General features: G+C 41.5%; 1 protein-coding gene across 2 annotated transcripts in view; it reads left to right on the forward strand.

Moving 5' to 3' along the window:
* Positions 1 to 22,999, forward strand: part of CPVL (carboxypeptidase vitellogenic like) — a 112,022-nt gene that overhangs the window by 15,841 nt on the left and 73,182 nt on the right. For both annotated transcript variants that reach the window (XM_088797676.1, XM_088797677.1), the window contains exons 2-3: positions 4,578 to 4,766; positions 11,967 to 12,085. In XM_088797676.1, the coding sequence (XP_088653802.1) occupies positions 4,589 to 4,766; positions 11,967 to 12,085 (297 nt within the window). In that variant the 5' untranslated portion in view covers positions 4,578 to 4,588. The remainder of the gene's footprint in view (positions 1 to 4,577; positions 4,767 to 11,966; positions 12,086 to 22,999) is intronic.

The following is a 22,999-nucleotide window of genomic DNA, read 5'->3' on the forward strand; positions in this document are numbered from 1 at the left end:
CTGGGGAAGGGAGGCAATACAGGAAAGGCCTGACTTGTGATGTTTGCCGATTTCCATGGTGTAAATATTCCCACCATAGCTGACTTCACACTATCAACATGACATCATTGAACACAAACTTGGAAAGAAATGCGCAGTGACAAGCTATCATATAATCCATCCACGAGTCAATAAATAAATAAATAAACAAACAAACAAACAAACAAAAACTCCGGAGCATACATAATAGTAAAATGTAGTAAAATAAGTTGGAAGTGATGAGTTTTGAGTATTTATGACATTTTTAAATATTACTTATGAAGGATAAGTTTTTGTAGGTTAATTTTTAACAATGACTATGTTGAACAGCTGGTTCTCAAAGTTCCTAGAAACCTAATCTTTGGTTCTCACACTCTGGCTGGGACGTAGAGAAGTCACTGTCTTGCCCGAGGTCCCCTGAATCAGTCGTGGCAGAACCTGGATTAGTATGAACTCCAAAATACGAAATTTCTCTGGAAAGATTTACTTGTTAATGTTTCAGTTATTCATTTATTTTGCTACATCCTCTGATGATCTACGAAAAGGTTTAGGACCATTATAGGCTGTTATTATCTATTGCTAAAATCAGAGTTAAAATATCTGAATGTGATGGTAACCAAAGATGGGGGAGTGGAAAGCAGATTGGATGCCTGGCTTTGAGTCATGCTGGGTCCTACTGCTCACCAGTGGTATAATCTTAAGCAAGTCGCTTGCTTACTTTTCTGGCTTCAGTTTTCTAGTCTGTAAGACGAAAGAATTGGGCCCTATGAACATCTGTTATCTCATCTAGGTCTCAAATATCACAATTCATTGTTTGGATCCATCAGTTCAACAAATATTTGCTTACTACCAATTGTATGCATATGGGTTATGAATTCTACTCCTGGCAGAATTAAATACGAAGGCAATAATTATTATGATTATTATAACATCTCACATTTATGCAGAGCCTTCATAGTTACCAAAGAGAAAATGCACTTTGAGTCTCTGAGGTTCTGTTGTGTTAGGAGATCAGGACACATCTTCACAGAATGTTAGAGAAAAAAGCACCTATTCTAAAAGAGCAAACAGAACCTTACTCCTAGGAAACTTTCGCAAGAGGTCATAACCAGGTAATAATAAGGAATAACAGGAACAAGCATTTGTGTGTGTTTTTTGTGTTTTTTTTTTTTTGGCCATGTCTATCCGTTGCTTCACTTTGTCTTAAAAAAGCAATACCAAAAATTATATTTTTCTGATTATCAGATTAATTATCGTAGAAAATTTAGACATTCTTAAGAAGTATGAAATAAGGATAAAATACCATATATCCATTTTAATAGCCTGCTTTTCTTTATCTAATATTTTAGTATAGTTTCCAAAACATTATCATAGAGTCATATTCACTGCTATCATGTTTCCCTGAAAATAAGACCTAACCGAACCATCAGCTCTAATGCATCTTTTGGAGCAAAAATTAATATAAGACCTGGCCTTGTTTTAATATAACACAAGACCAGGTATAATATAATAATATAATATAATATAATATAATATAATATAATATAATATAATATAATATAATACCGGGTATAATATAATATAATACTGGTCTTATATTAATTTTTGCTCCAAAAGACACCTTAGAGCTGATGGTCTGGCTAGGTCGTATTTTCAGGGAAACATGGTATATATAATAATTTCATCTTTTTGGTATACTGTAACAATTAAATTGCTTACATTTTTGACTGTTTTTATTCTACAGAGCACTGTGATATCCTAAGATTAGCCTGAATCATTTTTATTTATTGAACATTGGATGCAGTTTCCAACTATAATATTTAAAGTTTAATAAGATGGTTTTAGCAAATCATATACTTTTGACCTTTAGCTTATTTGATTCTGCCAACATTGCTTTATATTTGCCTAGATTTTATTCTGTTTCTAAACATTTATTAAGAGGAATAGTTTGCCTGAATCCTTCAATATGATATGTTTGAACTGGAAATAACACCAATGTTTTCATATTATTTCAAATAGACATATGTTAAAGTGTATGGTTAACAATTTTTTCTTGCACCTTCTGTGGGCATTAGCTTCAGGTACAGAATTTATTAGTTTAGAAAGTACTCAATAAATGTTCAATAAATAAAAATGATTCAGGCTAATCTTAGGATACACAAAAACACTTGAGAAGGCTATTAAGAAAAAAACACTTCCATTCATGATAGTAGCTTTCATTTCATTAGGAGAGATGACAACTGAGCCCAGTTCAGGAATTCAGACTGTCAAATGAGAACTGTGTAATGAAAAATGTTGTTGCTTTAATTCTCCTACATGGGAAATCGTGACTCTAATAGTTACTTGATTAAATGTTAATGAGATCTACTAATTTGACCCAACTCTGACTTTTATTAATTAAATATGTCAATTAAACGAAAACCAGTTTTACCTCTTTCTTTAACATCTTTGAGTCAACATCTGCTCACAAGAGAAGTGCTGTAACTACCCTGGTTATTTAAATATTAATGACTTCCATTAAAGGGGGCTGGAGGTTTGCAGTAGGAAGATTGAGAAATTAGATGGCATTCTTAGTTTCTTGTTTCTGCCCCCAGGGGGAAAAGAAAAAAGAAAAAAAGAAAAAGAGAAAGAAAACCTTTTACTGGAAGAACTTCTAGTATATTTTTAATACCACAGATTGTCTTACCCACTGAACCAGTTAGAAAGATTGTTGATTTCAAGCATTCCATGAAAGTAGCTGTTACTAAAACATCAGCACAAGTTCACATCATTTAAAAAATGTTTTATCAGTGCCACAGTGGTCATTACCCTTGGGCTTCTTGGGAAGCTAATTTCAGTTTCTAAATTCATTTTGTTCTTTATTATAGTCAATAATAAGCAAAGGCAATTTTTAGCTACATATTGTATGTTCTTGGGCTTGTTTAAATTAAGTAGGGGAATTCTATTAAGTTAACCGTGAAAGACTTGACAAGGATTATATATTCAATTCAATTATAGTTATAAACTTTTATCTTATGGGGGAAATGTGGCTGAAAAGCTTTTTAAATTTGCTACAACCAGTATTTTCATATTATGCCAAATTGGGTTGTGATAAGTATGTGGTTAGTAGATTTTTACACATTTTGTTTTTAAGATGTTTTAATAGCTTGGTATTTTAAATCAGCAAATAGTCAAAAGCAGGCATTATATTTGCATAATTGTATATTTCTTTTTGCAGCTAGAAATCTGAGTGAGCAGCGTATTTATTTATTTCATGTATTTTACTTAGACTTTAGGACTAAGAATTTGAATTGTGCTTAAATAGGCGTAATGCCGAGTAATGTAACACCATCAATGTAGGCACCATAATACTTAGCAGGGTCAGGATTAAGTGAAGAAGCAAGACACCCACCTTGGGTGTAAAATTTAAGAGTGCCAAAAAACTCAGTCATCAGGATAAATAGTATGTAAAAATTGATGACAAAAAAATTCATGATGAACAAAATGTCAAAATTTAAAAAAAAACACACGATAAGATCTGACCCTGCATCTCCACCTGACTCACCTTCGCCTGGTCCTGACTCTGGCTGAGTTCTAGTTCTGATTGTTCCAAGTTCATGTCCTTGGGTAAGGCACTCCTTTGAGTCAAGTTTTCGTGATATAACCCTGGTGATAATCATCCTGGCTTTCCTAGTTGACTTATTAAGAGGTTCAAATCAGCTAAAAATACAAAGGGAAAGCCCATTTTAAATCTAATTTACATGTTTGTTTATAAGTCAGGGAAATCACATATAATTTTAAGCCATTATTATTATCAGCCCAGGTGAATACTCTAAGCAAATATCAGATTTGAAGATCCTTGAAGAGCTCTGTGTTAATGAAGCGAGAGACCTAACTCTTGAGTTTATCAACTAGCTTTGGGGTAGGGACCCGGAGATAGTTCTAGAGCCCTCCCTCTCTTCCTTCTTTCTTTTTTGTTCTTGGATGCAAAGTTTCCTGATTTTGTAAGAGACAGCAGAGGGAACCAGAAATTCACTTAGTTTGTTTTAAATTCCCCTACAAAGTGCCTGTTGATGAGTAAGGTCTCAAGGTTGCTCAAGCTACAGCTATTCCACCCACCAATGATGCCTTGCCCATTTCTCCTGCCAGTCTGAGTTTCACCCACCCTTTATTCACATCTGACCTTGGTAAGGCCTTCTTAGGTTTTTGGCCTGAAATGTTCTCTGCTTCCTGTAGCGGATAAACGGTCTCTACCACTCATTCGGTGGTCAGTTATAGAGTCCTGGTTGGCTCGAGGCTTATAACTAATTCTGCATTGAATTTACTTTCCAGACCACAGTATTAGAAATATAAATTGTTTCTCCGGTTACATAGTAAACCCCTGGGTAGCCTCCCATTAGCCTGTTGATTTCAGGATGAGCAAGGATTGGGTCTGTTTTATTTTGGTAGTATCCAAGGGGTTTGGTAAAGGACCTTTACACACAATCTTTTTTTGAATGAATAAATGAATGCCTTGCATGTAAAATGGTAAATATTTACTCTTTTGATTCATTTGTGGAATTTCATTGTTTTTATCCTAGGCGCAGACGGAATGATGGGCGCCATGTGGAAGGCGACTGTTTTGTTGGTCCTGTTGGTGTTCAGCCCTGGCGGTGATGGGCTGTTTCGCTCCAGATACGGAAATGTCCGAGTGTCCATACCACAGAGGGGAGATGCAGGACAGCCATTGTTTCTTACTCCCTATATTGAAGCTAGGAAACTCGCAGAAGGTCAGTTTCATCAGAAAACCACTGGTATACTGTCAACAGTTTTTCTTTTTTTGAGCCATTATCCTGCAGGATCCCAAATATATTCTAGTATTTATATTCACTTGTTCTATTTCAAATGCTAGTGATTTGATGTCACATATTATCAGAGTTGTGAGCTAAAAGGAGAGATCATCAGGGCCAGTTTATCTAGCTGTTGAGTCCCTGTACTTCTCTTTATAAGATTAGTACAGTACCTGTCTAGCACTGGTCACTTAATAAGGTTATTATTGTCATGTGGGGCGGCCTACGGGGTCTCAGCTCCCGCTCCTCACATAGGAACGCAGGATATGGTGAGGCCAAAAAGGAACACCCATGGAGCCATAGGTAGGGAAGTCATACCACTGTGGTCTCACTGCTGGCTGGGTTGGAGACACAGGAAGCAGGAGCCACACTGTCTGCAACCTGCTGTCCACTTCTCTGCAATCTGCAACCCGCACTCCACCGTACTAACTGCAATCTGCTCTTGCTAGCTCAGCCACCATCTTCTTGCCAGCCCCCCTTTTCTGCTAGCGTAGCCACAGCAGTTATATTAGTGGCCAGTGGCTCACTGGTTACAGCTGATGGCCAACTAGCCACAACTGATGGCCATCTAATCACAGTTGATGGCCATTTACTACCTGTGCCAGCACCTTTCTATGTGAGGCCAAGAGCCTGGAAACTGCTTTCTGGGGCTCTGTTCCCACAAAGTTACTTGTCAGAATCCACAGACACCAGAGGCAGGATTCACACCCAGAACCTGTGCCCACAGTCACATGCTGATCCCCCTTGCCTGGCAAATTACCCAAACATCCTACGCCTCAGTTTCCTCATTAATTAACTGGAGATGTAAGAACTTACCCCAGTTGCAGGGATAGTATAAGAATCAGATGAGAAAATGCAGGTGAAAACTCTTTATGCTCTGTAAATCACTCTCTAAAAATTAAGTGTTTGCAAATGGGGTTTTCTACTCTTATTAGTAGTAGGAAAAAAATGTGTCATTTGGTGTCATCAGAGACTGAAAGTTATGACCTGCCTCCACTCTTCATGCTTTTTCATGCTTCGGTAAATCACGGTGTAGATAAATTAATCATTCTGGACCTCAGTAGGCTCCTGAGCTATAAAATAGTATATAGGGGGCTATTCTGATGAACTATTTGTAAATGGAAGCAGGGGTGGTGGCTGGAGGGAGCTATGGGGGCAGGAAGTGTCTTTAAGAGGGTAGGAGATCCCGTGTTTGGTGGAGGAAATGATCCAGCAGAGGGGGGGAGGGCAACTCTTGGGGTGGGGGCAACTCTTGCTGGAGCACTTTCTTTAAGGAGATGAGAGACATGGCATCTGGCACATAGATGGAGTAACTGGTGTTTGCTCTGAAAGACCAACTTTGTGCCCGGTCACAAGCGGGTCGGCAGAGTTAATGCTTGTGAGTCTGGTGGGTGGGTAGGTGTCGCATGGGAGTGTGGAAGTGAGAATGGAAATTTTAGGGAAATGATCGTTTTAAAGATCAAAAACAAATCTATCTCCTCCATATGAAAGTTTAAAATAAAACAGCCGATGTCGTTGTTCTTTTTCTTTGTTTGGTATAAAACCAGAACAGTGTCGTATCTTAAGGACACATTTGAGTCCTGTTCATATCTCTTTTTCTAAAATACACATTGCTTCCATGTTTCACCATCTCTTTCCAAAGAAAAAGTGAAAAACTTTGATAATGTAGTCAGTGTACATTAGTGTACATTAGATAACATAGCCAGTGGTCATATAGTCAGATAGTGTGGTTAGATAATGTAGTCAGACTTTTTAAAAAAAAGGATTCAATTTTACTTGCTGTAGAAGAGTCATGGGAAGATGGTAGGCTCCTCCAGGTCGGCTCATTCACTAGACTTACATGAAGAGGCAATCATTAATCCAAATTGACCAAACTTCCTTAATAAGTGGACCCTACTGACTTAATTGTATTCACTAACAATAAACCAAAGCGAACCATTTAGTTTAGAGTTGAAAAGGAATTACATACGCATAGAACCGACTCTACCAACCCACAGATGAGACACAGTCACCTGCCATGACTTGCCCAAGGGGATACAGGTAATAGTAACAAACATGTGTTTAGGACCCAAGTTTTCTCTGTGATGTGCCTGCTATAGTTTGTTTTTCTTTGTTGAAGAAGCTTGTGCTTTACTGGGGTGACCAGATACACACATGAAACAATGAAGGACTAAGGCAGTGAATATTAAAATACTAAAGTATTGCATTTGAGTTTGTCACGCTGGAGATTTTGAGGAGAAAATGATCCCATTGGTTGGCATAGTCCAGGGAGACAATAGTAATAGCAGTAAATAGTAAAAATCTCAAGGAGCTAGCATTTAGTCATTATATTCTAGTACCTAGCAAAGTGCCCCTAGGTAATGGGCACACAATAAAAATTTGTAGACTTTAAATTGTAGACCTGAATATGTGCCAGGCATTGTGCTTGACACACACCAGCTCCTTTCATCCCCAGAGCAACCCTAATGCAGAATGCATAATTGTAGTTCCCATTTTACAAATGAGAAAAATGAGGCCCAGAGAAATTCAGTATCTTACCCAAGGCCATTTAAAGCTAGTACGTGGCAGAGCTGGGATTAAAAATCTATCTCTGCTAATTCCAGAACCCAAGGTACAAACCGCTGTGCTATGTGACTGGCTGCAGATCCGAGGGTGCTGACCAAGATTTGGGAAAACAGACAAGGGCCTGTGCGTACTGAGTGAGGACAATGACTTAAATAAAGGCATTACGTGACAGTGACCCTGGTGTGTCTGGATCAGACACCTGATAGGATCAAGTGAAGTCCACCTGGGGAGATTGTCCACGTCCCTCTCTTTCCTGTATTTCTTGACTATGAGTGTTGCAGTGATAGTCGTCAGCCATAGCGATGAAAAGATTTCAAGGGAGGTAGTTTCATCTTGTCCTTTGTGCCAGCCCTGATAGATCACCATCTGATGAGTGACAATACTTAAAATATTAAATCTGATGTAATGTCACTTTCTAATGTTCTGTTACACAGTCAGAATCTTTGATTGGAATTTTAAGTGGCTGATCCAAAATCTGGTACATCTGGGTATGCAAATGCAGCCCTGATAATATAATTAAGGATCATTTTATTCATCTACTTTACTGAAAGTTTTGGAAGCTCTGGACAGATGGTCAGCTTGTTTCCCTAAATCTCTCTTGTTTATTGAGTCTGTGAAAACCCGAGGAACGTGAGTCTTAATATTGCAATGGAACATTTTTGAGATAGTCATTCACAAAAAGACAAGGGAAATTTTATTTTTCTAATCCCCAATTAGCTGGTTTAGTTTCATGTAATTGTAATTGCATGTTTACTTTCTCTGCAGCTAGAATAAAATCCCTACGCTCTGAAACAAAATGAATATAGGAGGCAAATTTTAACATGTTTACACACACGGCATTTTCACACATTTTAAAGAATATTTTGCTATTAGGTCTTAATTTATTATCACTTAGGGTCTGGTAGTGTCATGTCTATACTGATGATGACCCGAGTCTTGGCGGATGTGAAATGCACCCTGATTAGCTAGTTTATGCCCTTTTTGGGGCACACGCCAATCTCTTTGAACATGGTACTATTACAAACACTGGTAACCGCAGTAAATAACAAGAAGGAAGTGAAATCGCTTCAAAGAAAACCTTTTTCCTTTCTTTAACGGGTTTAAACATTTGTATTGTGAGTCATGGTTCCAGGAAGAAAGAAACTTCTACATCTTAGGGGTGTATTTCCCATATTCCTTTAATAGACTCTGGAAGGATGAACAGAATATTTGAAAATATAAAACAATCATTTTAGTTGAAAGAATTTTTAATTATTTTATTGTGGTCTACTTAAAGGAAATTTAAAATTTGGAACAGGATGAACCACTTTTCTGTGGGCCAGGGAAGTTTTTCAAACTTTCTAAAGATCTTAATAAGGCCTGCTTGCCTTAAAAGGTTTTTATAGAAATAAGCTAATTCTAGTGCATTGTCAGTGTGGCCTGTTTTAGTCCATTCATTCATTCATCCATCCATCCATCCATTGAAAGTATGTATTGAAAGTCTTAAGTGTAAAAGTCTTAAGTGTGTAAATCAAGCATGCTATGTCCCTGGAGGTACAAAGATAAACTAGAGAAATTCTTTGCTTTCCAAAAGCCGCTGATCTAGAAGGGAAGGTGGGAAATGTACCTGAGTAAATGTAGGGAGCAGTGAAACAACTTTTGAGTCCTCAAAAGGGAGGGTAAGCATCTGAGTCATTTTCAGGTAGATTGGTTCAATCATCTCTCTTCCATACTCCATCCCCTCCAGCTCCTTTCTATTATATATTTTCTCTTTTTCTTGTTCTACTTTGACCTTTCTCATTTTTCTCTGTCTTCTTTCTTGAATCCTCTCCTGTTCACTTAGCCCTCTGTGTTTCACATCTCACTCATTCCCAACCCCTCACTTTGTAGTTCTCTGCCCTCCTGTTGTGAGGGGTGGGGCCTCTGACTCTGAGAAGATTGATAGTTTTGTGAAAAAAATATTTCAAAAGTGTTTTAGGTACAAACTTCCGGTTATAGAAGAAGTAAGTCCTGGAGATGGCATGTACAGCATGGTAACTATAATTGATAATACTGTATTGCATATTTGACAGTTTTTAAGAGAGTAGATCTCAAAAGTTCTCATCACAAGGAAAACAAAATTGTAGGTGTGTGGTGATGATGTTAATTATACTTATTGTGGCGATCATTTTGCAATATATACAAATGTCAAACCATTAGGTTGAACATCTGAAACTAATATAATGTTATACAGCATTATATGCTATGTAATGTTATATGTTATTAATTATATCTCAATTGAAATAATGGCCCAAAACAAGTGTTTTAAAAGGCTGCCCAACAATGAAAGGTGATCTTTTCTTGGGCTAATGTGAGAAAGGAAGCAACGAAGGGGAAAGAAAAGAAGTGACTGCTGGAGGGAAGGGGAAGGGTGTGCTGGGGGTGGGGGGAGAGGGCTGGCACACACCACTTTCCCCTAAACATCTCTCTTTTTCTTCGAATCCTTCTCTCTTCTTTTTTCTTTGCCTTTTTTTCTGATGGGGAGGGTAGATGTCATTGGAAGAGAAGGGGAAGAGCTGGAGAAGTTAGATTAAGCGATCTTCATTGAGGGGCCCGGACTGAGCCCAAAAAAGGCAAAGTCTTCCAGACTTCGAATGGCCTGGGCTGTTGATAGTTACCCCCCACTTTGCCTGTGCCCTCATTTCATGTGCAGCTTGGTGCTAACGGTTCGTCTACACGTTTTCATTTGATCCTCACAGAAAGTCCACAGCATCCACGTTTTGCATAAAAGGCAAGGGACGCTCAGAGAGATGAAGTCACTTGCTAAGGAGCCTAGTTTACTGCAAACCCACATCTGTCCGACTTGGAAATCCGTGCTCTTCCCATGGTGCCAGCCCAGCGGGACCCTCTGGAAACTACCTGTGGTCCCCTTTCCTATGTCCCCACCGTAGCCTCTTCTCTCCCAGTCAGTGGATGCGTTTCCCAGACAACAGCAGCGATGCTGTCTACAAGCCAGCCTCTTTCCTACAAGTTCTATATGCGTGAACTCTTCAGGTTGTCCGTGTTTCATAGATGAGAGACTGGAGCCCAAAGAGGTTAACTATCCGCCTGTTAAAAGTGTCACAGAGCGGGTCATGAGTAACCCAAGGAGCAGCAAAGCACCAGGGAAAAGGAACTGTGTGGGACAGAGGTGTTTCCCTTTGGGGAGGCAGATCCATTTTAAAAGCAGAACTTGTGGCTCCAGAGCAGTGGTGTGCAGGGAGAAGTTTAACAACCAGCAGCGGGGGGGCTTGGGCCCTGATTTGGAGCTCTGATTCCCTGAGTGTAAACTTTCTCCATGGCTTATTGCACTCTGTCAGTGATGTCACTGAAGGTCAAGTTGGTAAGTCATGCGAACCATGGGTCCTCCAGAGCCTATGGGCTTTGGCAGCCGCTGAAGCACCTTTAGTTGGTGGCATGTGTAAAGGATCAACCTTCCTACCTACTGCTGCCTACTAAACAGTCTCCAACTTAAGTCTCAGACTTAAGTGGCTTTTCTTGAGTGAGTCGTTTTTATTTGGGACCCTTGCTTTGTCACCACTAGAGAACTCCATTCATACTTCTCCTTCCACTTCCCTACCACACCCTGCGTTCTTTCTTAACTCCTTTCCAAATCACTGCTTCCCCTTCCACTTACACCTCATGACTAATTCTCTAACAGAAGCAGCATAGAAGGGTGGGGGAAGGAGCAAACTCTGCAGCCTGACTCCTCGGTTTTAACCTCTCCTTGACTGTCTGTGTGACCTTCAACAACTTACTTAACCTCTGTGCACTATACCTACCACCGATGTAAAGCCCTTGGTACAGTGGCCTTTTAAGTGTTAGCTCCTATGAGTATTATTTCCTCCTGGGTGGCCTTGGTTTTCCAAGCATTCCCTCTTTCCCCTCCTTGTCCCTGTCCCTTTGCTGCCATAAGAAAGCCAGGACCTCTGCCTCCTACGACTGTCCTATCTGGCTCCCTCTAAGTAGCCCAGGTGGTCATCCCCAGTTTCACTGCCTGCCTCTCCCCACCGTCCCCAGCCATCCCGGCTCCCCACGTGCCTCAACTCATTTCTCTGGATGCAAGTTAGCAGGCCTTTTGCTTTTATGATAAGGAAAGTGTGGAGAACACAGGCCTCCCATGGCTGAAGGCTACTTAGCTATGTTGTTTCTCTTGCAGGCCTCCCCGCTTTGGGGTCAGGTGACTTTATCCTGCCCTGGCCCTCCAGGTGGCCCAATATGAACACTTCAGTTTATTTTACTTTTTAGAGTAGAGCGGAGATTAGGCGATTTTTTTTTTCTTTTAATGAAAGTCTTATTATCACTCGTAAAATATATTTGGGGACAAAAAATAAGTAAATAAAACATTAAAAACCCTGAAAGATGTCACTGTCCTTGGCTCATTTATGTATGTCGAGTATATAGACTTGGCCAGGGCACGTTGGAATTTGCTGCGGTAAGTACCTTTCTGCCAGTCCCCTTGTAGCCTTTCTGATCCCTCCATCCCCGACCCAGCCCCTGGGAAAAGTCTGGAGAAGATGCAGAGGGCCAACCCCCTATTATTTCTTTAATCCTTGGGTACATTTTTCTCCTCCCTAGGGAGACAATTGAGTTCGGTCGCTCCTTTCTCGGGATCAAATGTGGAGAGTTACACCGGCTTCCTCACCGTGAATAAGACTTACAATAGCAACCTTTTCTTCTGGTTCTTTCCGGCTCAGGTAAGCCTGCCACAGCACCCTAACAGACACTGACAGGTAAGCCTGCCACAGCACCCTAACAGACACTGACAGGTAAGCCTGCCACAGCACCCTAACAGACACTGACACTCAAGAGCAACGGTGCTGCTCCAGGGTAGAAACATTAGCCTACAACCAACCTGAGGGTGTATTTCTTTTTAATCTTTTAGATGTTTTCTTCTTTTTCTTGTCTAAAAATAAGTGCCAGTGACTTGGTGTGGTTTTCCTGTTTATGTGCAGGAAACAAATGTTTGTGGGGAGGTCCAACTTTTAAATTCCTTACAGCCTTATTCAGAATATTAATCCTACCACCTTCTTCCTGCCATAGACTTCTTCCTATCTTTTTGTGGTTTTGTTCTAAAAATACCTGAGGGCAGGGATGGGCCGGGGGAGCAGAAGGAAGATAAGGAGCCAGGGAGCGAGATTTCTGAAGTTCCCAGGTAATAGTGTCCGAGCATGTCTTAATTTAGTCTTGTGTGGCTGCCCTGTCTGTGGGTTTGCTGGGCCAGTTAATATTCCTGCACTCACTCTGTCATACATCCAGTACCCAGTAATTGAGCAGTGCTATCATGTTTCCCCGAAAATAAGACCTAGCTGGACCATTAGAGCTGATGCCTCTTTTGGAGCAAAAATTAATATAAGATCTGGTATTATTTTACTATAATATAAGACTAGGTCTTTATAATGTAATATAACAACATAATATAATATAATATAATATAATATAATATAATATAATATAATATAATATAATATAAGTAATATGATATAATATAATACCCGGTCTTGTTTTACTATAAGATCGGGTATTGTATTATATAATACCCGGTCTTATATTAATGTTTGCTCCAAAAGACACATTAGAGCTGATGGTCCAGCTAGGTCTTATTTTCTGGGAAACATGGTATATGTGGAGACACAGAGGAGAGGGAAATGAACTCACTCTGGGCCTTGGGAAAGGGATGGGGAAGACTGGTAATCGAGGATGGCTTCCTGGAGAAGGAAGCCACTCACTCTCTTAAAGCTGTAGAGACACAAGTGGGTATTCCCTTGTATTTTACCAATCCTAATTAACTACCTTTAAGGTCACATAGTTCTTCAGCATGAACAAATCATTTTAGGCTTATGGATACTGTTAGGGGTATTGGCAGGGGTGCTGAGATGCATAAACAAATATTATACCACCGCAAGGTAATTTTCTATTTTTATTTTGCAAATTGGATTTGCTTTAGAAACCAGAGAAAACAGTCACTCTGTTGAGACTGTTGAGAAAGCCGTCCCTCTGGAGGATGGTATTTATATTTGCATGTGATTTACATATAGCAATGCTGTATATATAATGACTAGATAAATCTAGGGTAAATCTGCTTAATCTAGGGTAGTTTTCAAATTAAATTGCTTCTGTTGGTATGGTTGGGTTGTGTTTTCTTGACTTCTCATTTCTGGTTTCCCAACCATGACCTCTGACATAGTTCACTACATAGTTGTGAATGGAGGGAGGCATGTAAGAAATGGTGAGGAATTCTAGATACTTTTGGGCTGGGCTCATCGTAGTCTTCAGGCTGTCACCTACTCTGGGAAGTCTTCCCTGGGCCCTACATAGACTTTCTTATTGCTTCTTCAGTGTTACTGTTGAGTGAGGCAAATGAGGAACCTAGAGCATACAATTTAAGGAAGGATTCACATGCAGCTTGACAAATGCAAGCTGGATACGTGACTATCCTCCAGACTCCTGCTGGTACCCCACACTGTTGGTACCCAACTGGAAACCAGAGGATCAAGGAGTCTGGTCCATAGAGGTCTGCCTTCCAGGGCACAGAGCAGAGAATGGACCTCCAGAGGCAATCAGGAAAACATCCAACTAGCCAGCACATCTATCTTAAAGAGAATTGATGTAAATTAAGCCAAGAAATATGACCTAATTCTAACGGGTGGAAATTTTCTTTGTGTTCTTGGAAATCTCTTAAACTTTATGCCTTTCAGAAACCATAGTATAAAAGTGTATTTTTGATATCGTATCTATCAATATTATTGAATACAGGTATTTATCATGAATCCCTTTTTGTTAGTTTTCTATTGCTTCTATACAAATATTCACAAACTTAGTGGCTTAAACAACACTAATTTATTATTTCACAGTTCTGGAAATCGGAAGTCTGACACACGTCTCACTAAGGGCTGCAGTCCTTCTGGAGGCTCTAAGGGAGAATCTGTTTCCTTGCTTTGTGCAATTTCTAGAAGCTGCCTGCATTCCTTCGCTTGGCACCGTCCTCCATTTTCAGGGAAAATGGGTTGAATCCTTCTCACATTGCATCACTCTGCTGACTCCATAGCCACTTCACTTTCTCTGATTTGTTTTCTGCTTCATTTTTCTACGGGGAAGGACCCTTGTGATTACATTGGGCCCACCCCCGCATTACCTCCCTACCTGCAGGTCTGTTAACTGATGATCTTAATTCCATCTGCAACATTAATTCCCCTTTCCTTGTAGCTTAACCTGTTCACAGGTTCTTGGGACTAGGATGTGGACATCTTTGGGGAGACACTCTGTGCAAAATGGATACCTGAAAAAATTTGCCTATATTAGTGACTCTCAAGAATGTTCTCTCTCAGTGATTCTCACATTGTATTGTATTTAAGAATTATCTCCAAATTCTCCCAGGATGCTGACTTGTCAGTTGGGAGAGTCCATCCAATCGTAGAATTAACAGGTGGAGCACACCTAAGAAACCATCACTCCAGCCTGTGGGCCACCAGCCTGTATTCAGTGTTTCTGGTCCCCAAGTGGCCCACATTCCTTTTACCAGAAAAACAACTAGAGCAGGCAAACCCAGATGTAGGCGGTGTGTGGTCCCATGCACACACCTGGGATGAGGGCTGGAATGGGGGGCTGGGGACCCGAGGGCAGCCTGTGGGGATCAGCTTCCCTAATCCTGCTAGGTATTCCTCTAAGGCCTGTTGGGGCTCAGCGTCCATTGCAAGCTCTGCCTCCCCCACCCCCGCCCCAGAAACCTGATTCCTTACTTTCTCTTCTGCTTTGGTAGCTGTTTATGATACCAGCAAGTTCCTTCAGTAAGTTCCTCAATGACTTTCGCATACTGAATCGTCTTTAGTAATGATTCAGATTTGTGAAAACAGGAATTAATGGTGAGGGAAGTGATCAAATGAAAATAAAACAAAGACCCAGTCTTTTCTTAGGTTGCCTCTGAGCAGGTTAACAGCTATGTGTAGAATGTAGGTGATGCACTGGGGTAGTAAAGCTGGTCAGGAAAATGGGCTTAGGCTCTGCACCCTCTCTTGGTTGCTAGACTGAGGTCTAAACCCCTGCCCCCCCCCTCACCGCATTAAAAAAAATGACTGAACTGTTGGGGTTCCCCCCTTAATTAAATGGAGTCCTAGCTATGCATCTCCTGATTGGGTTATGTTTTGAGGGGACTAGTACTATAGCCCTAAATACGTTCTAAGATGATCCCAGCGGACATAAACACCAGGCCACCATGACAGGAAGAAAGATGGTTAAGCACAGAGTATACTATTGAAAATGACAGACTATGCTTCAGGGAAGAGAGGCAAAGATGAAAAGACAGTACCGCTGACAGCTGTCACCCTATGGCAGCCAGGATGGATTGTTCCAAAGCCTCCTTACCCGGGGCCCACCTGCAAACCCAGGTCTCTGAGGCCCCAAAGCAACCATTCCTGCTGAGTCAGTTGGGCTATAAATGATGGAATGGGCCAGTTTGGGTAAAGGAGATAAAGCATGTGAGAAGCAGCAGCAGTGGTCACCCAGATGGGAGAGAGTTCCTTTCATTTGGCAGATATATTAGTTCCTGGCCTGTCTCAGGGAAGCAGCTGATATTGTCATCGAGAGAGAAATGACCCTACAGAAAATGAAGGTAGAGAAAATAAGAGGTCCAGGAAGGATGCGACATTTGTAATATCCTCTGTGTATTTTTTTTGGGTTGCTCTTTCTCAAATTAGTTTTGTTTTCCTGTTATTTCTGTGAGATTCCCCTGTTATTATATACAAATCAGTGCATAATGGATTCTAGAACTTGAAATTGGTGTGCAGTGGGGATACAATCTGCAAGAGAAATGAATAGGCATTTTGTATGAGATAAAAAGTATAATGAAGCCAATAAAAATGGCACAGTTATAATAGCTATTGTTAATTGAACACTGACTCCATGCTAAACGCTGTGCATTTTTGAAATGTAATCCTTAAAATAACCACACGAGGAAGGAATTATCCTCATTTTATAGATGAAGAAGATTACAGAGATTAAATAATTAGCCCTAAGTTGCCCAACAAAAGATTGGCAGAATTGGAATTTAAAACTAGATCTGGGGTGGAGAAAATCTTTGCTCTTGACCAGCATGTGGTGATCCTGAGAAAACAGTCACGGAAGGTACTAGACTCCAGTTGTTACAGGTATGGCTCTTGAGTGAGTCAAGCTTGCATAAAACCTTGGCTCCACTGCTCGTGCCAGATGTGACCTTGGGCATATTTTCTTCACTTCTCGGAGACTTGGTTTCTTTGTTTTAAAGGGAGGATCAAAATACCCACTTGACAATGGTTCTGAGACAAATGAGATTATGTGGGAAAGTCCTTAGTTTGGGGCCTGATACATAGTGAGCAGAGTTGCTATTGTTATTGTTTAAATATTATCGAAATCATTATCATTATTAGTTTTCCTGTGATAAACAGACATACTATACAGAACCAAGCCAAGCACAATGTGGGCGGTTAGAGAAGACAGGAATGAGGGGGCTATTCCAATACGGAAGGAGTTGAATGCTGGCCAGGAATGTGGATTAATTGCTTGCTGGGTGAGGAAATCACAAAGTGAAATTGGGATTTTTCACATTTAAGAAGATAGGAAGGCGTAGAGATTATTTTTTAAAATTAGAATCCTTCTCATTGGAAAAAAGTATCCAATATTTGACTTTTCTGTGGGAATATAGAAAATCTGTTGGATATGTTTAGCCAAAGCCTGCGGATTATTTCTCTCGAATGTCATGGAGCCCAAACCTGAGATGTTTAAGGTTAGGCCTAGGCCCCTTCACTCAGGACCCCATCTTGCTCCTCAGGCCAAAAGGAATGGCTGGGATTCCTGGAGTCTGAGTATGCAGTGACTGAGAAAGGCCAGTGTCACGTCGAGAAGTCAGGCTGGGGTAGGGTGAGGCCTGGGGCACCTGGGGGCAACATTTGAGGTGTGCCCTCCCTGAGGGTCACGCAGGTGCTGACCCTTCTTAACCAGACACCAGGAAAATCAGGAGAGCACAGGATGAGGTTGGCACAGTCCAGAAACCCACAATCCATGCAAGGGCAGTGAACCGCTCTGCTATTCCTGGGTCAATGCAGAAGGCCTTCTCTCTGTGAGTGGGATAGCATGTCCCCGAGAATAGCTGGAAGCCTGCAGGACCGTCCACTCTGGGGGTGAAGGCGTGGAATCAGGCTCCACTGGGCCTGACCTATGCTAGGTTCACTTCCTCCTCTGGATGGCATAATTTCTTGGGCAACAGTAGAGGTGGTAGAGGGCAGTGGCTCTCAGAATTGCAGCTGCTCCTCAGAAATACCTGGGGAGTTTTACAAATATAAAGCTTTCCCAGCTCAGCGTCCAGCCCCTCCCAGCAGAGATTCTGATCCAGTAGATCTGGAGAGGGCTCAGGGATCACTATTTCTAACAAGCACCACAATGATTCCAGTACAACTAGTCAGAGGGCTTGCATTTGGGAAGCGAGAACCAAAGGCTAGAACACCAGGGTTCTCGTTCTACGTCCACAGTTCCTGGCTATACAGAGTGGGACTGGGCATTCATACTTTCGGGGCTTCAGATTTCTCATATAGAAATAAAGATGTTAAGCCTAGTTGATTTCTAAGGTCCCTCCTCAATCTTACATTCTATGGCTCATGAGTTTTCACCAGTTTGCCTACTAGACATGCCTGAATGTGCAACCTAAGTGATAAAAACATCCAAGCAGGGTAAGCCAGGGTCTGGATTAAATGAATGAGCCCTTGAATTTGTGGCATCTGTGGTAACTAACCTCCAAGATAGCCGCCAGTGACCTTCCTTTCTTGGTCTGCATGGTCCGGTGTAGTCCCCTTCCATGTTGCATCCAGGCTGGCCTTTGGCCAATACATCATAGCAGAAATGACGGTGTGTGACTTCCAAGGCTTATATCGGGCAGGGCTGCTTCTGCCTTGGTCTCTCGGATCACTCAGTCTGAGGGAAGCCGGATGCCATGTTGGGGACTGCTAAAGCCTATGGACAAACCTATATGGAGAGGAAGTGAGGCGTCCACCCTCCCGTCAACACCAACCTTGGCTGACGTTCACCTCGCCCCAGTCAAGCTTTCAGATGACCGCAGCCCCAGCTGATAACTTGACTGCAACCTCCTGAGAGACCCTGAGCCAGAACTGTGTAGCCAGATATCCCCAAATGCCTGACCCACAGAAGACATGAGAGATAATAAGTGATTATTGTTGTCTTACGCCTTTAAGGTTTGGAGACATGTAGCACTGGATTACTAAGACAACCTCTTCTCATAGATGCTTGGACTGTGACCGTGCTATCTTGTGACAACTAGAACTTCGGGTGTGGTGTCTACTGTGCCAGGTTTTTTTGTTTTTGGGGGGGTGGTTTTGTCTTTGTTTTTTCCCTCTTAGCTTCAATTCTACCCTCTTACCTGATTTAAGAGCTTCAAACGTGTTTCTATGCAGCTAATATGATGTAAAGCTTTGTCAGTAGAGGGCGCTGGAGGGACATTGTAGGAGGAAGTTGGCTTCTCTTCCTGTTCCCTTGTCCGGTGTTTTGCTTTCTCTTGGCCCTACTGCCTAGTTTGTCAGGAATATGTGTGTAGGGACATTCAGAGACTCTGCCTTAGCTGGGGACCCAGACCATGGAGACCCTCGGCAAGCATATAGCCCTGGCTCTGTCCCAGTGATGGCCACCTGGCTGGGGCCCTGTCCACATGGACACCACACATCTCAGGCCTTGCCAGCGCGGCAGGCTCCCTACAGCTCATTCCCCTCCGCAGCCCTCTCACGAGCCTTGACCACCTATGCCCTGCAGGATGGTTTCCCACAGCCCACCCATCACACACACTGTGCACTCCTGGTTGCGTGCCTCCTTTCAAGCAGGCGGGCTCCCAACATCCTGACTTCCTCTGCACTCCCCACCCTGCCAGCCACAGCCCGCTGTCCCTGGAGGCCTTTCCTACTTGTCCAGGCACTGTTGGCCATCTTTAGACTGGGGACCTGTGACCTTCTCAGCCACCCAGTGGGTTACTGCTCTACCTTCTCCAACAAGGTCTGTAATATAGCCTTGGGAAGGGCCCCAAACACCTTATGAGTTAGTCCATCCTGGGCATGCTCTCAGCCCAGGTTGTCTTTAGAATTCTCTTTACATATTTTTGCCTATTCTCCCATTATAGTGAATACCTCTTTGTATTAAAATGTCCCTGTTCCTGGGTGGACACAGGAAGCCCACCCAGCATGCTGGTATTTGCCCAACACTGAGGATGGAGCTCCTGGGGGCATTCCAACCCCAATCTTGCCCATGGCTGGCAGGGGCCACAACACACACTGAAACTTGTAACAGAATTAAAGGTCAATGTTTCTGGGTTAAACATAATAATACTAATTTAAAAAATAGATAAATTTAAAAATTAAAATTACTGTGTGGTTTCTATCTCACGATTGCACCCTAACTGGTATAGCCACCCCGTTCTAAATCCTTCTCTCCTGCCTGGAGACGCCAAGGGCAAAAAGTGTGGTCTGGCCTTAGGAACCAGGAAATGAAGAGGCATCAGGAGCCAGAGGAGCCCATCTTTTTGTCTCAGCCTCATTCCACCCAATGCCACAGGATCACCCATCTGTGCTTTGTTCTTCTTTCTGGGCAGATCAACTGGTTTTGCTTCTCCAGGCATTTGGCAGAAGATGGCTTACCCACAGCTTCCAAGTTTACCTGTCCTTGGACCATGCAATCAACAGAGATTAACTTGCACTTCTCCTAGGGGCAGAGTGTGATGGGCCAGTTTGGGTCAGGTGTTCTTTCTTAGTATAATCAGCTAAGGCTGCCGGTGCTGGGTCATGTGACATCAACATGCCTAGTGGGCCCTTTCTATTGATAAATAAATGGAGAGTCAGTTCTTAGAGAAAGGGGTGTGTGCTGGACAGATCTCTTAAAATATGTGTCACCACAGATGGCTACAAATCCATTTGTCATACAGCAAAGATTTGGAGGTCACAGACATTTGTCTTTGAACTTTCACTGTTTATCTTCTCTTTACTATGTACTTCATGGCCTCAGGGATCAAGAAGAATAAAAGGTAGGTGAGATAAAACAAGAAGAAAGTAGCTAAAAATGATAAATTACAGGTCATTCCATCTATCAGCATATTTGAACTCTGCAGAAACCTGTGTGTGCCTAATTCCCTTAAGAGTCAGTGGGAACTTAGAGTGATGTAAGGATGCCTCAAAACAGAAGAAAGTTTGAAAATGTTCATTTTCCATTGGTAGTGCGGTGGCAACAATCATAGTACAGGAAGATTTAGTGAGTCGTCAACACCAACTACTGTAACTAAAATTCCTCCGAAAAGCACAGAATGTCTTAAGCAAGTAGTTTGTATGTGTTGGGAGTATGTGTGTAGAATTAAAATGGTATTAGGTACCTATTAACAATCTGGTCACTAAACCAATTGCTTTTCGTAAGAAGTCCTGCCTTCATTTACAGCGTTAGTGCAGTAGCTGAAGTATCAGCTGAACGGGGATCTGGGTGGCAAAATGGGAGTCCATTCAAACATACGTGAGGGAATCTCAAGACATTTACTTGGGGTACTAATGACCTCAATTAAGATAGAACACATTACTTACACCACACAAATGATCAGCCTCTGCATATAGACGTGGGAAGGGAGCCTTAATTAATTTACTAATTGCACTTCTCAGTTTAAGTGGTACCATTGATTTGGGTCCGTTAGTGGTTTAGTTGCTATTTCTCTTACAAAGTGTGAGGTACCTTATTGGGGGTGGTAAGAAGGGGGTAGCTGGAGTATGTACCCGGCCCTGGCCATTGGCAGAAAATGTTTCCCTAATGCATATCGAGATACCTAAGATTCCCTAGTGTCATTCCAATAAGTCCTCTGTATAAAATACAACCATGGTACTTGGCGAGTACTGAAATACACAAGTCGTGAGTGGCCCCCACCCAGCATACGAACTTACTGCCTCAGTGATATGTGTAAGGCCTCAGGAGAAGGTTATCTCTACCATGTCACAGAGAGGAGGGCCCAGAAGGATGGAACAGAAGATGGGTATGGTTTGATGGGGGTGGGGCAGGGTGGAAAGGGAGACTCAGAGCATAAGGGGATGCTATCCATGGAGGACATGTCCACATGAGAGCAGTCGGGCAGGAGGGTTCTAGTTTAGTTCCATTTAGTTTACACATAGAGTCTCCACTAGGCTCACTTAGACGCAAGGAGAAAGGAAGAAAGGAAGGGTGTTTCTGAGAATCTTTTTATGCACAGCATGCTAAAGCATCTAAATGTTTCACTTACTTCAAATGACCGTCTTTTGAGACATACGGTAGAGTTTCCACCATCATTGTGAGTAAGTAATGGGATGTGCTAATGTGAGAAATTGTGAAATTTCCTTCCGTAGTGATTCTAAAAAACGGACTAGATAACCTGACTCCTAGGCTGTTCATTTGGGAGCAAACCCCGAGGAAGGCGTGTCCAAGTTTGTGAATTGGCCACCAGGGGTCACCAGAAGAACCCAAAGGGCTTCTGAGACAAAGCAGTAGTTTCTTGTTCACCAACAAAAAGTGCTGGTTTGTGGGACTTGTTGTTGCTACAGAGACTTCTCACTTAAGTATTTAGGATTCGTTTTATATTTAGAATTTCTTTGTCCCTTCTTTCTGATTATCAGTTCTCACTACACCTCTGTGTCATTTATAGAGATTTTATTTTATTTTTAATTAAATATATATAAATGCTTATCAGTGAGGGATTAGTCATCTTTTAGGTCTCAGCTCAAATGTTGCCTGTCACCAGAGGCCTTCTTTTTCAATCTTATGTCCCTCATTACTCTCTCATATCACCCATTTATTTAATTACTTATTTACTTCCTCCCTCACCAGAAAAGAATCAGAGCTAACTAAATGTGCCAGACACTGTTTTAAGGGCTGTGCACATATTAACTGTTTGACTCTGCACAACAACCATATCAGATAGACATTATTCTTCTTATTTTGAAGCAGAAGATGCTGAGACACAGAGAAGTTAAGTAACTTGCCCAAGGTCACACAGCGGTAAAATAGCATAGTTGGAACTCAAGCCTTAGCAGTCTGTTGCCAAAATCCATGCTCTTAATCATTTGGTATCCTACCGAATGGGAGCTGGTCGGCATCCCCAGCCCTAGAACAGTGCCTAGGAGTAGTCTATGTTATTTGTTAAATGAATGTGTTCAATTCAGATGATGATATGTACTGAGGTGAAGCGATTTCCACATGTTGTTAAGTGAATACAGCAAATACAGAGTATTATTTATAGCCTGATCCTATTTCTGAAAAATAAAAAGTATTTATGTATATAGCATGTATAATATCTAATATATATATATGCATATACGTATTATATATATATGGTGCACAGAGAAAAATCTGGAAGACTAAACATCTAAACATCTCATGATCATCTCTAGGGAATAGGATTGGTGGGGCAAGGGAGATTTTTCTTTATACCCTCTTTGAAAAAAATTAAGAATAAGTACGTTCTTTATAATGTAAAAAGTTTTAAGGAAAATTTTAAACACTTTTGACAAAAATAAATGTCTTATATCTCGTTTCATACACTCTTCAATTATAGCTTCAAAATAACAAATACTTTTAAAGTCCTA

The sequence above is a fragment of the Rhinolophus sinicus genome, chromosome 4, assembly GCF_057876585.1.
Source record: "Rhinolophus sinicus isolate RSI-liver-muscle chromosome 4, RSI-T2T, whole genome shotgun sequence".
In the NCBI taxonomy this organism is placed as follows: domain Eukaryota; kingdom Metazoa; phylum Chordata; class Mammalia; order Chiroptera; family Rhinolophidae; genus Rhinolophus; species Rhinolophus sinicus.